The 16,271-nt window shown below is 52.5% G+C and overlaps 2 protein-coding genes across 3 annotated transcripts; one reads left to right on the top strand and one right to left on the bottom strand.

Annotated features, from left to right (window-relative positions):
• Nucleotides 1-410: 410 nt before the first annotated feature.
• On the top strand, nt 411-7,380 carry Tor1b (torsin family 1 member B). 2 transcript variants are annotated; one of them, XM_052725651.1, is made up of 5 exons: nt 411-654; nt 1,075-1,340; nt 3,799-3,974; nt 4,652-4,779; nt 5,022-7,380. In XM_052725651.1, exons 1-5 carry the CDS (start codon nt 459-461, stop codon nt 5,261-5,263), a joined length of 1,008 nt encoding a protein of 335 aa, XP_052581611.1. In that variant the 5' UTR covers nt 411-458; the 3' UTR covers nt 5,264-7,380. The 2 variants fall into 2 exon arrangements, with proteins under 2 accessions (XP_052581611.1, XP_052581612.1); XM_052725652.1 differs by lacking the exons at nt 3,799-3,974; nt 5,022-7,380 and having other exon boundaries at nt 4,652-4,762.
• Nucleotides 7,381-8,532: 1,152 nt separating this feature from the next.
• Tor1a (torsin family 1 member A) lies at nt 8,533-15,605 on the bottom strand. The gene is made up of 5 exons (XM_052725653.1): nt 15,248-15,605; nt 14,626-14,891; nt 11,569-11,744; nt 11,343-11,470; nt 8,533-9,116 (listed from the first exon to the last, which is right to left on the bottom strand). The coding sequence occupies exons 1-5, from the start codon at nt 15,426-15,428 to the stop codon at nt 8,866-8,868; spliced, it is 1,002 nt and encodes a 333-aa protein (XP_052581613.1). The 5' UTR covers nt 15,429-15,605; the 3' UTR covers nt 8,533-8,865.
• Nucleotides 15,606-16,271: the final 666 nt, after the last annotated feature.

The following is a 16,271-nucleotide window of genomic DNA, read 5'->3' as shown; positions in this document are numbered from 1 at the left end:
GTGTCAGAACCCCTGGAACTGTATATATATATATATATATACACACACACACACATATACATATACATATGCATATTTTAATTTAGAAAAAGAAAAATAGAAAGCAAACAAATAAGACCTCTTAAAGACAAGTGTGAAGCTGGGTGACTCTCGCCTTTAATCCCAGTAGAGGCAGAGGCAGGCGGATGTCTGAGTTCAAGGCCAGTTGGTCTACAGAGCGAGATCCAAAACTACACAGAGAAACCCTGTCTCGAAAAAAACAAAAAACAAACAAAAAAGACAGGCATGAAATGCCTTCGAAGGTCCCTAGAGGGTTTCCTGCCACTCACAAGGATGGCGCCTTAAGCCTCCCGCCCCTTTCCAGTAGGGGGGCGGAAGTGACGCACCGTACCGGAAGTAGGTCTGCTGCACACCGGGGACTGAATCCGAGCGCGGCGCACTGCTCTCGGTGGCGCGCGATGGGGAGGGCCGGGGCGTTCGGGGGCTCGGCGGTGCTGTGGGCTCTGCTGGCCGCCCACGTCGCGATGGCGTTCGAGCCCGTGAGCGTGGGCATCGCCATCGGGGCCGTGTCGCTCACCGGCTACCTGTCCTACTCCGACTTGTACTGCCGCTTCACCGAGTGCTGCCGTGAGGACCGGCCCCTCAACGCCTCGGGTACGTGGCTGCGGGTCGCGGGCGGGGCGGGTGGGAGACCCACTCGGCCCGATCTCGCCACACCTTCGCAGGCCTTGCGATGACCGCCCGGAGAACTGAACGCAGCGGGGCCGGCTGTGCGCCCCCCCCATCCAGAAAGCCCGCCTTTGGCTCTTGCATTTTTTTCCGAGCCAGCAGGGGTGGCGGGAAAGCTAGCTTGGAGCTCAGCCGTGAGGTGGCTTTTCCCTGGGTGAAAGAATCCGAGTAGCTTCCTTAGACACTGCCACTTAAGGGTCTGACTCTAGATCCTTACGGTTGGGGTTCTGAAGCCTGGCAGAGACCCTGCTGCTGGATCAGTCGCTAAGCTGTGCCTCTCTCTGGCCAGTTTCACGTGCTTTTTTTAACGTTATTTTTCTTTCTGTTCCGGGCTGGCCTCCGCAGCCCTCAAGCTGGACTTGGAGGAGAAGCTGTTTGGACAGCACCTTGCCACCGAAGTGATTCTCAAGGCACTGACCGGCTTCAGGAACAATAAAAATCCCAAGAAACCACTGACTCTGTCCTTACACGGCTGGGCTGGCACGGGCAAGAATTTTGTCAGCCAGATTGTGGCTGAGAACCTTTACCCCAAAGGCCTGAAGAGTAACTTTGTCCACCTCTTCGTCTCTACTCTGCACTTCCCTCATGAGCAGAAGACAAAACTGTACCAGGCAAGAAAACCTATTGCTACCCGCTCAGCAGCTCTGGCCTCTGCTTCACTCTGCCTTGCAATGGTTCCGACTGGCCTCTCCCCTAGCTTCTTCCTTTCTGTTATTTGTTTACAGTTTCACTCTGTAGGCCTCAGAACTCAGAGATCCACCTGCCCCTCCCTTCCTCCCTGGTGCTAGGATTAAAGGTGTGAGCCTCCATGCCTAGCCTGTAGTTATTTATACTTTTTGAGTTAAGGTCTCATTATGTAGTTCAGGCTGGCCTTGATGTTAGGGACCCTACTGCCCCAGCTTTCTGAGGACTGAGATTAACAGGCATCCACCACTTTGCCCATCTTATGGTACATGTGTTTGTGTGTGTGGGGAAGTCTTAGATAGTCTCATGTAGCCCAGGTTGGCATCAAATTCACTATATAGCTGAGGCTGGTTTTGAACTTCTGATTCTCCTACCTTCACCTTCTAAGTGTTGGGATTATAGGTGTGCCTCACCATATCCAGCCTTCTCTCTTTTTTTAAAATTGCTCTTCCAAAATAATCCAGTGTGGGGGGCCCACAGAGGCTCCCTATTAAGGCTTTACTCTGGGTCAGAGACTCTGAGCTTGCTTTACCCAGCAGGGCTGCATAAATGGATGACTTGGCCACAGGTGTGTTTACCCGGTGTTTGGAAGGGTCTACACTTGACTGTACGGTGTGCTTTGATCTAGCAAGGGGAAGTCTTTTGCCTCTCCCCTTGGTGTTGTACAAAAAAGCCCTTTTGAGTAAACGACTGGGCAGCTGGGTATTGACCCAGGGCTCTCCCGAAGCTATCCTGTGTCTCTGTGTCTCCTATCTTTCTATCATTTCCTCGTTCCTCTCCTCCCCCCAAGAACTCCTCGACAGGTCAGAGCTGGACTCCAACAGACCCCCACAATCCAGTGAGGTAGGGATGCTATGAACGTTGAAAGAAGGAGCCAGCAGCTGGGCCCACGTGGTGGTGCACGCCTTTAATCCCAGAACTCGGAAGGCAGAGGCAGGTGGATTTCTGAGTTTGAGGCCTGGTGTACAGAGTGAGTTCCAGGACAGCCAGGGTTAAACATAGAGAAATCCTGTCTTGAAAAAAAAAAAAGGAAAAAAAAAATGATGGAGCCAACTAGTGTGTGTGAGACCATAGGTTCAATCCCTGGAATTTGGGAAGGGAGAAGGGGGCAAGAATGAGAAAAGATGGGCAAGAGAGGCAAGGTGACTTATTCTTACAGCCTGTACTCGTCACCTCCCATCTGTCTCTAGAGTATGTCCCAGGCACCCATAAAGTGACTAGCCTGCCCAGCAGGGCCTAGGGTGTTAGGTGGGGCAGTCTTAGTTGACTTGGGCATGGCCTCATCTAAAGCTCTCCATCGTGCTGCAGCCTGGACTTTGCCCCGTGTTTTGCAGGGTGCAGAGAAGATTTCCTCTTACCAGTTTTGATTCCCATTGCCTCCTCCCACCCCTCATGTCTCAAAGAACCAAACCTCCAGACTTTGTGCTTGTGAGATCTCTGCACATTTCCTTGGCTGATTCCGACTTAAATGATTGTCTTACTTAGGGTGCTAGTCCTTCAAGGACTGGGACAGCAAACTGAAACCCAAGCGAGGAAGGAAATGAAAGTGAATATTTGTTGTCTTCACATGAGGCAGGGCGGAGTGCCAAAGGGAAGAGATGGTTTTATTTTAAGGTGCTGGGGATAGAAACCATCGTGTTTTGCTCAGGCTGAGGAAATGCTATCTCTACCAGGCTACAGTGCCTACCACAAAGTAATGTTCATGTTTTCTAAATTGGATTATAGCTCTCTCAAAATACAGTATTTGCAAGGGGTAGTTCATGGTTGTGGCCTCCCCTATTTAGGGAATGAGAGGCTGTTGCTTGGGTGTTTCAAGAAAGCAAGAGGGCTAGGGATGTAGCTCAGTGCTTTTCCCACCAGCCAGGTCAGCACCTGTACTCACCACATCAATCCAAAGCCTCGGTCCCCTGCATGGTGAAGGTCTGAATCTGGTTGTCATTTCTGTGTGCCTGGTGTCTTGGTGTCTTTCCTGTTGCTGTGATGAATAGCCTGGCAGAAGCACCTCCAGGCTTCCTTCCTTCTCTGAGGCTGCTGTGGGTGAGCTGACCAACCAGCTTCTGCCTGGTTGTCTACTTCCCATTTTGTGGCGGAGGGTTGTTACAGACGCATGCATTGGCACAGTGTGGGAATGTATATGGAGGTCAGCACACGGCTTTCGGAAGTCGGTTCTCTCCTCCCACCATGTGGGTACCAGGGATTGAGCTCAGGTGGCCAGGTTTAGATGGCTAGTGCCTTTCTGCTTGTGGTGACCTCTGGAAAGTGTCTACCTCTGTTGTGTGGGGCAAGTATGCAGGTGATGGCTCCTCAAAGCCCAGCCCAGGGGGCTCTCCCCCCTCATCCTCTGGAACATCCTCTGAGCTGTGCCTCTCTTTACGGTTGGTCTAGGACCAGCTCCAGAAGTGGATCCGAGGCAATGTGAGCGCGTGTGGCAGCTCCGTCTTCATCTTTGACGAGATGGATAAGTTGCATCCCGGGATCATTGATGCAATCAAGCCCTTCCTAGACTACTATGAGCAGGTGGATGGGATTTCCTACCGCAAAGCCATCTTCATCTTCCTCAGGTCAGCCAAGGAGGCTTCTCAGGGACTACAAGTGCTAGAACGAGGTTCCCCTGGCCATCCAGGACAGAGCTGCCGGCTTGGCAAAGCCATGGCTCATGTGCCATTTTCACTTCCCAGTCAGTCTGGCATAGAAACTGGCTTGAGGATGAGACAGTGATCCCTCAGTGAGGCACTTGGTGCTCCTGCCAGCCCGTGTTTAAAATCTAAACACAACATTTACATTCCTTGCAGGCAGACACGCTTCTTTTTGTCCTTGTCTGGTAACATGTTCCAAACGTCCTGGATTAAAGCTTTGGAGTGCTAGCCCGGTGGTGGTGGTGGTGGTAGTGGTGGTGGTAGTGGTGGTGGCGGTGGCGCACACCTTTAATCCCAGTACTCAGGAGGCAGAGGCAGGCGGATCTCTGTTAAGTTCAAGGCCAACCTGGTCTACAGAGTGAGTTCCAGAGCAGCCAGGGCTACATAGAAAAATCCTTTCTCAAAAAACCAAAAAGGCTTTGGAGCATTAGAAGTGGCGCACACCCGGAAGTGGGGTGTGGTATGATGCTGTGGTGACACCTACTCAGCATGCCCGCGACCCCGGGGTCAGTTCTAGCATTTGAAAAGGAACCAAGCCTTGGGTGAATGTACTTGGCAAAGAGATGGGGATAACTGAAGTCTTGCATCTCTGGCCAACTCAGTAATGCAGGCGGAGACCTGATAACTAAGACGACCCTGGACTTCTGGCGGGCAGGAAGGAAGAGGGAAGAGATCCAGCTGAAGGACCTGGAGCCCGTGCTGTCTGTGGGCGTCTTCAACAACAAACACAGTGAGTCCATTACGGAGCTGGGGCACCCGGGCTCTGCCGGCATCGAGCTGCCGCGTCTCAGCGGCGCTCAGGAAGCCGGCGTCACTCCTGCCTGTGGCTTTGCTGCCATAGGGAGTTTCCTCGGAGTGTTAGAGGGCGTATGTCACTTGACGGTCTCTGGAAGGGTAAAGACGTGAAGGATGGACTGGGATCAGATACGGTGTGGCCAGGTGGCAGTGACAGGCCCCTGTCTTGTTCTGCAGGTGGTCTGTGGCACAGTGGGCTGATAGACAAAAACCTCATCGACTACTTTATCCCCTTCCTGCCCTTGGAGTACAGACACGTGAAGATGTGTGTGCGGGCAGAGATGCGGGCGCGAGGGGCTGCCGTCGATGAAGACATCGTCACTAGGGTGGCCGATGAAATGACCTTTTTCCCCAAGGACGAGAAGATCTACTCGGACAAGGGCTGCAAGACTGTGCAGTCACGGCTGGATTTCCACTGAGCTCTTCATCCCATGGGGTGGGAGATGCAGGGGAGCCTCCCACCACCTCCACGGCCTTGCCTTGCCCAAGTACTTTGAAGACCCCTTGGGGCTTTGCACATTTGCACCTGTGGACTCTGGGGATGCTGCCGATGCTGCATGGCAGCAGCCGAATGTTTAGAACCCTTACACTGTTACTGTGAATCAAGTGCCTCGAAACACCTGAACACAGGAGGCCAATGGCACCCATGCCTCAGATGCCACCAATAGGCTACAGCACCCTGCTGCAGCCTTGGGGAAGCACGGGAGGTTTTTTTGGTTTTGCCCTGAGGCTGGCACTGTCAGTTGAAAGCTGGTCAGTCTGAGGGAGCATGTGGGCTTGACCTTGGCTCAACTGTCATCGTGAGCAGTGAGGACTCCCTCTGAGGCCTGTCACACACTGGCACACAGAGCCTTGGAGGCTGGACCTTAGCTGCTGCTCACAGCCCTGGCTGTGGACTGTGTCCCACTGTGTAGGGGCTGCAGCCTGCCTCGGACTTTGTCTCCTCGACTGTTAGGTTCACCCCAGCCTCATCCCTGGTCATGTCAGAATGGGTTGTCAATGTTGGAGGTCTTTGGAGTTGGTCTGTTACACTTGCTCTGAAGGTCAAGTCAGCCCTACGGCACCAGTCACATGCATAGGAAGAGCAAGCTCTAGGCCAGACCCTCGGGTTGCTGACTCTGTCTGAAGGAGTGGACCTGCCACACACCAGAGATGCCTTTTTTTAAAAAAAAAACATGTCTTTTATTTCTAAACCTTAGGTAATAAAGTATAAGATGCCATGTATTTTAAAACCTAGGAAGCACCCAGTGGTGGTGGCACACGCCTTTAATCCAGCACTTGGGAGGCCAGGCAGACGAGATGGATCTCTGAGTTCAAGGCCAGCCTGGTCTACAAAGTGAGATCCAGGACAGCCAAGGCTACACAGAGAAATGCTGTTTCAAAAAACATCAAAAACCTAGGAAGGACATAGAATAAGTATTCCTAGTCTCGGGTAGTATTGTTGCTGGGTGTGGGGGCACAATGTGCATGATCCTAGCAGGAAGATCAGGGTTCCTCTGCCGGTTGTGAGTTTGAGGCTAGCCTGAGCTACATGAAACTTTTAAAAGGAAAAAAAAAAGGTTTTATTGTCAATGTCTATGTGTAGAGAGTGGAACTATATGGGCACAGTTTTAGACCCCCCAGTCCTCAGTTTATAGTGGATCCTGGGTATAATCTCAGGGTGATGCCGTGAGTGGCGGTCCTGGGCCGGGCTGCTCTGACTGTAGGAAGTAAGCCTGCGATTCTGACCTCGTGAACCTCTCTGTCCCTCAGCTGCAATGCAGCTGCAGATATGAACACTGTGCTGTATTTTTATGGAATGTGGAAGAATGGCTATTTTTATAACATGGAAATGCCTTCTAGAGACTCACATTTAGTCTTTTAAAAATGCCAAGGTGAGGGGGCTGGAGAGATGGCTCAGAGGTTAAGAGCACTGACTGCCCTTCCAGAGGTCCTGAGTTCCCAGCAACCACATGGTGGCTCGCAACCATCTGTAATGAGATCTGGTGCCCTCTTCTGGCCTGCAGTCATACATGCTGTATACATAATAAATAAATAAATCTTTAAAAAAAAAAATGCCAAGGTGAGCTGGGTGTGGTGGTGCACACCTTCAGTCCCAGTACCTAGGAGGCCAGGCTGGACTGTCAACTTTGAGGCCAGCCTAGGCTACACAAGTGAACAGCAGGCCAGTGGTGTACACACCTGTAATCTTAGCACTTAGGAAGATGAGTTTAAAGTCAGCCGAGCTACATACAGAGACCCTGTCTCAAAGTAGAAAGCAAACAGAAGCCTGCCAAGCTGAGGCGGAGTTTCATGCCATATTCTTGGGTTGGAGCCAAGTTACCATTTAGAACCTGTCGGGTGCCTAATCAAGAAGAAACAAGCTTTTCTGTTTACAATGATGCAATATGTGGACACGTGTTGGCCACCTTTGGACTGCTCTTACTGATCTGTAACTTAGAAAGGCCTGGGCTGGCTGCCCCAGCCTCCCCGACCTGCCTGTAGGAAGGCATGAAGGCAGACTAATAAAGCCAGTGTGGTGCACTGTGACATGTCACTTCCACTAAGTTTTCTTCATTGGTGTGGTAGCACAGAGCTCAGAATGAAGGCTCTGGAGCTGCCCATGTGTTCCTTACCTTTCCACACCTGGATGCGCAGGTTGGCCGAATCACAAAATCAGTGTTTGCTCTTGGCTTTTCTGTGTGGTATGTTTGCACATGTGAGGGGTAGGCAATCACATGCACGCACGCACAGAGGCCAAAGTCGGGCACGCTTCTCAGTTTTCTCTTCCTGAGACAGACTCTGGAGTTCAGAGGCAGCGGGCTCCGGGGGCCGCCAGAGACGGGCTTTTCTACCACATAACCTCCCCAATGGTGACCTATCCACCTGGCCATGGCTGTCTTCATCCTAGCTGGCTCTTCCGGCCCAGGACTGGTAAAGAACCTGATTCTAGTCTGTTCATGGGCCAGATCTCAGCATGACTAAGCTGGCTTCTCAGGCAGCACTGATAATATGGCTCCGTCACAAGTCTAGAAAGGAAGTCCTCTTCACTGTCACCCTGCTGCTCCCTTTCTTAGTGGAACATCCAGGAGCCTAACACAGCACCCACTCTGTCATATCTACAAACACAGGACTTGGCAGAACAGAGGACTCGGCTCCTCAGTTGGGGCTCAGTGCTTGGGCTCCAGCCTTAGGTGAGTGGTCAGACCTGACATGATCCTGGGGACTCGGGACCATCATTGGGAGCCCCGCACAGGCTGGTAGAGGGGTGGTTCTGCCAGCCACTGACCTAGTATTTGACTTGTTGAACCTTCGGGCCCTTTTCTCCTTGCTAAGCCCAGCCCTGTGAGTGCCCTAAACGGCAGCCACACCTACAGGAGCCCTCCCCATTGGCAGGCATTGTGTGTGCATAAAACAAGCCCATCTGGAGCTCTGCCTGCCGGACATCTGGAGTGGACCTGACAATCACAGTGCCACTAAACTTGTTCCCATGCTACTGAGTCCAGGGAAGAGCACACGGGTGCATTTGTGACAGTGTTCCAGTCTTAGCCAACCACTGCATGGCCCCTGGCAGGGCTGGCTTCAGTCCCCTAGGGTCAGTCCCTTGTTCCTGAGATGTCATCCAGCAGATGCCCGTGCTTGGGCTTTTGCAGTAGAAACCCTGGTGATGTCAGCCTGAGAGTTTGAAAAGACACACAAAGCCAACAGCTGAAAGGCTTCTCATATATTAAAAACCATTTAAAATAAAGTTATCACATTTGCAGTAAAACTTACTTGTTCTGCCTCAAAACAGAAACACCTGAAATTAAAACATAATTTAAAAAAAAATCATGAGCCCGGGAAGGGGCAGGCTGGGAGGTTTCATCCCCTGGAGGCTCCAGGAAGCTTTGGGTCCATGTTGTGTCTGGTCCCTACAGCATGGCCACCTGCAGGCTCTGAGGAGCAGAAACAGTCCCCAAGGCAGTACCTGGTAACCTCGGCAGAAAGTGTCCTGAGCCGCCCGCCTCCTGGGAGAGGAGTGGCCTGGCTGTCTGCAGCAGACTCAGTCATCCAGGTAGTAGTCCAGCTTGGTGAACACAGTCTTGCAGCCCTTGTCCGAGAAGACTCTCTCCTCCTTGGGAAAGAAGGTCATCTCTTCAGCCACCTTGCTTACAATGTCCTCATCTACTTCATAGCCACGGGACCGCATCTCAACTCTGATGCACATTTTCAGGTGCTTATATTCCAGGGGCAGGAAAGGGACAAAGTAGTCAATGAGGTTCCGGTCAATGAGGCTGCTGTGCCAGAAGCCACCTGGGAAAAAGACAAAAATGTGCCACTCACTCTTCATCTGTCCAAGCAGAACTAAGTGTCCACTGGAGACCATCCCCAATACCACCCCGTCTCCATACAGTGAGGGAGAGACAGGAGCTGGGGACAGCCTACAAACACTGCCTTGTGATGCTGCTCTGACAGCAAGGGCAGGGTGACATAAAGGGACACCTTTGGGCTGGAGAGATGGCTCAGCAGTTAAAAAGGCTTGTTGCTCCTTGCAGAGGTCCCGATAATCACAACCACATGTAACTCTGGGTCCAGTGGATGCAACACCCTCTCTGGACAACCGGATGCACATACACACATACTCAAAAATGAAAACAAAAAAGTTTGAAAAGGGACACTTTAGTGCTGTGGGCTTGGAAAGGCTTCTCCAGGGTACCTTAGAGGTGGGAGACGGGCTAGAGGGCCACATGCACCATACTGTGTGCCATGTGGGATCCAGGCAGGGTGGCCAAAAGCTGAGGGACAGGTTGGAAGAGGTGCAAAAAGGAGAGAAGGGAGGGGTACCCCCAGAGACAGACTCCACCAGTCAGTTTCCAGGAAACCACCATCTGGAGAACCCACTGCTGCTGCCAGTGCTCAAACCTAGACTCCTCCGGGTGGTCATGTGCAGACAAGGCTGTGCACCTCAAGGGTCTGACTCCGACAAGTGCTTCGCTGCAGAAGCTGAGCTCTGCATGGCTCAGCCTCCCAGTACTGAGAACACTTGACGCAGCTCCTGCTGGATGCCTGGGAGCTCCTGACATGTCTTCATGTCCTGCCTGACTCATTCATCTTTGCGTTCTGGCTTCCCGTGCAAGCTGTGCCAAGAGCCCAGTTCCCAGTGGAGCCCTGCACTCTGACGTACTCAGTGAGGGCCTGTGGCCAGAGCCAAGACCAAAACTATGAACAGCCACCAGGGACTGCTGTCTTGAAGACCTACTCTGTGCCAGGTGTACATGGAGCCCTGGGGATCATGGCTGGGGGCATCTGGCCTGGCTGGGGAGGAATCCCCCCAACACAGCCTGAATGAGGAGGACCCAACCACTTGACCCAGCAAGTGCTCAGCAGAACCAGTAGACGAGATGGTGACATGGCCTTAAACACCAGCGGGGCTGGGGTTAGCTCAGTGGGAGGCACAAAGCTGGCATGTGTAAGGCCCTGGGTTTGCGTCTGAACATGAAAGTAACACCACTCATCTACTGCCATCTCAGATGTGGGTCCTGAGTCAAATGTCTCCTTCCAGCTCCTCCCCCTAGCAGGATGACTCAGGCACATGTCTCCTCCTCCTCCTCGGAGGCTCTTCACTGTCCACCCCAGCACTGCTGGCATTCCGCCACCCAAGCCAGATGTCTTCACTGTCTCTTCTCCATCTACAGCCCTGCAGGAGGTCTTCACTACCTTCAGCACACAGTGTTCTGATGTACTGCTGCCAATCAATCTGTACTTCCTGTTGTGTGTTGTCATCCTTTTAGCACAAAGAGAGACTTTAACATTTAACCACGTTCGTCTTTCCTCGGTAGTATCCCCTTGGCACAGGGTAACACCACACTGTGCTGGTCACCTCACTTCAGTAGAGATCTCTCGGTGAGCGTGTTTCCAATGAGACCTACGGCCTTCTGTTTGTCACCTCGACAACCGAAGACCTGGTGAGATGACCAGTGAGTCACCCTCATGGCCGGCTGCCTCCTGGGGTTCAAGGTCAAAGGTTGCAGGACAGTGGCTGGAAAAGCAGCTTAGCTGAGAGGTAAAAGCTCTGAGTGCAGGATGGAGGTGCCACCCAGGCTGTGTGGTGCTGCGCAAGCTCCTGCACTGAGCCTGGGTGTCCTCTGTAAAGAACGGGACAACAGGCATCTGTCTTCTCTACACGGGAACAGGGTCGGCTGAATCAAACAAGCAGGTCAAATGTCTGCATGTCCAGTAGAGTGGGAAGGCCCAGGCATGGCTGCAGAGTCCTAGGGCACTTACCCAGTCACCAACCTCCCTGCAGTCACAAGTGGCCTTCTCCTGGTTCAACTACCTGCTTTTCCTCTACAAGGAATGACCAGTGGTGCAGCCCAACTTCAGCGTTTATAAAATAGCCTGTGGCTCGTTAGCAGATTTCACGCAGGGATTCGGCTGGGTCAGGGAAGCACCAAGACTGCATGAAGTATGGTTCCTAGGCTGACAGAACTGACGGTGCGGGGCTAGGAGGTTGGTTTCATGAAGGACGGCCATACTTACTGTTCTTGTTATTGAAGACCGACACGGCCAGGGCATGCTCCATGTCTCTGAGCTTGATTTCTTCCCTCTGCTTCCCACTTTTCCAGAAATCCAAAGCCACGTCTGTGATCCTTTCTGCCCCCGCATTGCTGCAGAAATAATTGCAGTGAGGAGGGGCTGCACTTCCCCCCAAAGCCCCCAGGTCCAGGAGCAAGGGTCTCCCACCACATCCCAGCCACAGCCTCACCTGAGGAAGATGAAGATGGCCTTCTGATAGGAGACCTCATCTACCACATCGTAATAGTCTAGGAAAGGCTTGATGGCATCGATGAGGCCTGCGTGCATCTTGTCCATCTCGTCAAAGATGAAGACGGACCGAGCACAGGCGCTCACGTTGCCTCGAATCCACATCTGTAATTGGTCCTGGAGACAAGAAGGCCCAATTCAGAGCTCTAGTGGGTGCAATGCTCTCAGCTTAGGTTTCTTTGTTTTTGTGCAGCTCTACCCAGAGCCCCACTAGGGCTAAGCAGCCCTCTACCGGAGCCACACCCAGGCCCTCAGGACAGCGTTATCCGCTAAGGTCAATGGCTACACTTCTGGAGCACCGGGCTGTGAGCATTACACACATACACCTTTCCCTCACAATCACGCATCACACCCATGCCAGGCCACAGGTGAGGACACCAAGAGACAGAGCACTTCAGCAGCTTGTCTAAGACAAGATAATTAAGCTGGGGCAAACTGGGATCTCAATCCAGCCCTGCCCTATGGCAAAGCTCCAGGTTTGTGACACTGTGACCACACCGATGCCGTTGTCAGCCAGGCACCAGCTCTGTCCTCACAACGGCAATGTCACAGATGTCCTGTGGATGATGATCTCTCTCTCGGTAAGAGACAGAAAGCTACTATCATCTCATCCCTTGCTCCGCAGTCCAGCCTGGAGAAGCACTGACTCCCAGGTGGGAAACCGCGCACAGGGCTCCCTTAGGGAGTCGGAACTTGAGCACTCCGCACTCCGGGAGGGTAGGAGGAGGCTCTCGGAAATCCATCGCCTGGCCAGAAGAACACATTTGGAGAGGGACTTGGTGACATGCATCTGTGACCCCAGCTGAGACAGAGCAAGAGTTCCAGGCCAGGGGTGGGAGGAAAGCATACTGGGTAAAGCGCCTGCCTTACAAGCACCCTTATGAGGAAGCCAGGTGTGGCAAATGCAGGATCTTTGGGGCTTGTTTAACTGGCAGTCCCAGGTCTCAACGAGAGACCCTGTCTCAAAAAAAGTGGGCAGATTCTGAGGAACAGCACCAGAGACGGACCTATGACCCCTATGCACACACATGCTCACAAGTACACAGACACACAGAATTTAAAAACAAAAACTAAACTAATAATACAATAAAGCCGAGTTCAGGGCCAGCCCAGGCTACAATAATGAGCACGTGAGCAGCGGGCTCCAAAAAAAATCTTAAAATGACATCAGAGTCACTCATGCCAGTTACACACTAAGCCATCAAGATGAGACACACAGACCTCTTCAAGCATTATCCTCATAAAACTGAGCCAAATTCTACCCAGTCTGTAGGTATTTCCACCCTCCTCCTGAAGTGAGGTGAAGAAATCAGCTATGCATTTTTCTGAAGAACACACTAGCAGTTACATTGTACATCTGTTTGGGGTTCTTCCCTTGGCTCCTGTGGCCAAGGTTACAGTGTTCCATTTGTATCTAATGGAAGCAGCAAATCTGCAGGTATGGACCGCCTTCCCCTAAGAGCGGTGGTTCTCAACCTGTGGGGCTCAACCCCTTTGGGGTCAAATGACCCTTTCACAGAGACTACATATCAGATATTTATGTTTCCTAACAGTAGCAAAATTACAGTTAGGAAGTAGCAACGAAATAATTTTATGGTTGGGGGTCACCACAACATGAGGAACTGTATTAAAGGGTCGCAACAGGTCGGTGGTAGCATGCTCCTTTAATCCCAGCACTCGGGAGGCAGAGACAGGCGGATCTGTGAGTTCGAGGCCAGCCTGGTCTACAGAGCAAGATCCAGGACAGGCACCAAAAACTACACAGAGAAACCCTGTCTCGAAAAACCAAAAAAAGAAAAGAAAAGAAAAAAAAAAAGGCCGCAGCATTAGGAAGGTTGAGAACCACTGCCTTAGAGGAACCTTCAGAGACCCGAAGTGGCCTGCTAACACCATGAGGCAATTGACCATTTACACAGAGCTCACTCAATTGTTCGAACCCAACAGACAAGGTTTGCCCAGTCTCCTGCCAGAACAACAGACTGTGCAGGCCACTACGGAGGACACCGTTCTAAGCACTGGTCCCTGGACATTTCAGACGCCTCCCAAGGCCACTGAGGAAACAAACACTATTGGGCCTTTTTTTTTTTTCTTTCTCCCTCATCTGTCCTCCTCCCCTTCTCCGTTTTCAAACAGAGGCTCACTGTGTAGCCCAGGCTAGCCTCAAACATGTGATCCTCCTGCCTCAGCCTGCTGAGACTACAGCTGTGTAGAAAAAACCCAGCTGATCACAGGCACAGAGATTAAACAACCTGCCCAAAGCCCCACAGTTATGGTGACCCGGATGTTTAACAGAAAGCGGTGGTGGTGGGGTGCTTCGCACAAGTGAGGGCAAAGCACCATTCTGTATCAAAGAGCGTGCCTCTCAGAAAGGTTAGCAGACGGTCCCCACGCTGCACAGCTGGAGGGAGGGGGCGTTAGGACCTGATTCAGGTGTGGGCTCTTAACCAGAGATAAACTCCAAAAGCGGGTTGCAACAGCCAAGTCAAAGCAAACTTGGACCTCCATGTTTCCTTTTCACAATGCGGGTGGGACCTGAAGACCCTGAAGCTGGATTGGATTATGTCCCCACTTGTCCACTGCCATGTGTTACCGAGCCTAGAGGTCACCCATAAAACTTTGGTGGTCTAATTGCTCTATGTATCACAAACCCTCTGTAACGTACACATCCACTACCACTCCCGCTGCGGCGGGCAGGGCCAGGGTGTGGGCAAGTGCTCTACTCTGGGCTCCCCTAGCCCTCACTGTTTTCCTTTGAAACACGCTCCCGAGCCGCACTGCACAGGCTATCCTCAACTGTAGAAGTTCCTCCAGCCTCTCTCTGCCTCCAGAATAGCAGACATGACCACAGCCAGCTATGCCCACAGCTTTTAAAGAGGAACTGACATATAAAGAGCCATATTGAGGCTCACTCACTGACGTGGAATTCCCACATCTCATCCCACAACAGAGAAACCCCAAATCCGGGTCATCCACGATGGCGGCCAATTAATGCTCTTGCCTTATACAGGGTGATGTTAGAGGCGTGGGGGAAATGCAGCGTGGCCACAAACAGGTGCACATAGTCACTGTTGAGCCCACCCTCGTAAATATTCTCTGCGATGATCTTGCTGGCGAAGTTTTTGCCGGTGCCTGTCCACCCATGCAGGGAGAGGGTAAGGGGCTTCTTGGGCTTCGGATTGCTTAGGAAACCAGACACGGCGTTTAAGATGACTTTCTTTGCAAGATGCTGTCCAAAGAGCTTGTTATCCAGATCCTTCTGCAGCGCTGGGAATGGAAAGATCACTCTGGTCAGGAGAGAAGCAAGCAGGCAAAATGCAGCCTCATGTCCAGGCTATCAGAGCCCGCGGAGCCCGGTCTAGAGAGCGCTGAAGGACCCTGGTGCCGCGAACTCCGCCCTTCCTAAGGCCTGGGCTTGGGGATGTTCCCCAGAGCCAAGCGGAAGAGACGCGGGGAGGCCACCCCGGTGAGCTCCGCGCAGGGCTGACACCCTAGCTCCCCGCCCGGCAACTCATCTCTCAGGCCTCGGGCCAAAGTTTGACCTGGCCGCGGAGCATCCCCCTGCCGCAGCGCCCCTGCCGCAGCGCCCCTGCCGCCTGCCGCCCGTCCCTGGTACCGCCTACCCTCCCGGCTGAGGCTCCGCTTCTGACCGCAGCACTCGGCAAAGAGGCAGTAGAGGCGCGGGTAGGAGATGTAGCCAGTCAGTACGCCGGCCAGGGCCAGGCCCAGGCTGATGGGCTCCACCGCACGAACCACACACGGCGCCAGCAGCAGCAGGGCCAGGGCGGCCCGGCCCAGCTTCATGCCCGGACCCGCGCCGCTTGCGCGTCCCAGCGCCCACCGTACCCTGCGCACCGCCAGACGCGAACTTCCGGTTCCTGTATGCTAGGCCGCCCTCTTTGTCTCAGGCAGGCCGTCCCCCGACGCTAATGGCTGCCATCTTTGTTAAGGGCAAAGCCATTTCTGCTTCTGAACCTTGATAGGAATCAGGTGGTGATTACATCCCCCCCACCCTCATCAAATAACAGAATGTTTTAGAACAGTGTTTTTTTTTTTTTTTCGAGACAGGGTTTCTCTGTGTAGCTTTGAGCCTTTCCTGGGACTCACTTGGTAGCCCAGGCTGGCCTCGAACTCACAGAGATCCGCCTGGCTCTGCCTCCCAGAGAGTGCTGGGATTAAAGGCGTGCGCCACCACCGCCCGGCTGCTTCCCTATTATTAAAATCTGACGTTGGGTCAAGTTGCGGTGGGTGGTGTGCGCCTTTAATCCCAGCACTCAAGAAGCTGAGGCAGGCAGATCTGTACAAGTTTGAGGCACATCAAAAATACATAGTGGACCCTGCCTCAAAAAAATAAAAAGTAAATAAATCTGACATTTGAGAGCTGGGTAGTGTGGCACACACCTTTAATCCTAGCACTCTTGGAGGCCAAGGTAGGTGGATCTCTGTAAATTGGAGCCATCTTGGCCTACACAGCAAATTATAGGGGCAGCCAGGGCTACACAATGAGACTCCCATATCTAAAGAAATTTAAAAAATTGACATCTTTATATTATACTTGTTAAAATCTATGAACCACTATAGTAACTAAAGCCCATAGTTCATCCAGTTTCTTACTTAGGGAACCCATCCCGCTCCCCACAGTGCTGA

This window comes from Peromyscus californicus, unplaced genomic scaffold (genome assembly GCF_007827085.1).
Source record: "Peromyscus californicus insignis strain IS unplaced genomic scaffold, ASM782708v3 Scaffold_7__1_contigs__length_154581171, whole genome shotgun sequence".
In the NCBI taxonomy this organism is placed as follows: domain Eukaryota; kingdom Metazoa; phylum Chordata; class Mammalia; order Rodentia; family Cricetidae; genus Peromyscus; species Peromyscus californicus.
Note: the sequence above shows the minus strand (reverse complement) of the source record. Positions and strands in the feature narration are given on the sequence as shown.

Excerpts from the sequence above, each read along its gene's own strand:
- Tor1b (XM_052725651.1), top strand. The coding sequence starts at position 459 with ATGGGGAGGGCCGGGGCGTTCGGGGGCTCGGCGGTGCTGTGGGCTCTG. Across the intron at positions 655-1,074 it reads CCGGCCCCTCAACGCCTCGG|CCCTCAAGCTGGACTTGGAG; the intron begins GTACGTGGCTGC and ends TGGCCTCCGCAG. Across the intron at positions 1,341-3,798 it reads AGAAGACAAAACTGTACCAG|GACCAGCTCCAGAAGTGGAT; the intron begins GCAAGAAAACCT and ends CGGTTGGTCTAG.
- Tor1a (XM_052725653.1), bottom strand. The coding sequence starts at position 15,428 with ATGAAGCTGGGCCGGGCCGCCCTGGCCCTGCTGCTGCTGGCGCCGTGT. Across the intron at positions 11,745-14,625 it reads CTAACATCACCCTGTATAAG|GACCAATTACAGATGTGGAT; the intron begins GCAAGAGCATTA and ends TCTTGTCTCCAG. Across the intron at positions 11,471-11,568 it reads GCCATCTTCATCTTCCTCAG|CAATGCGGGGGCAGAAAGGA; the intron begins GTGAGGCTGTGG and ends TTATTTCTGCAG.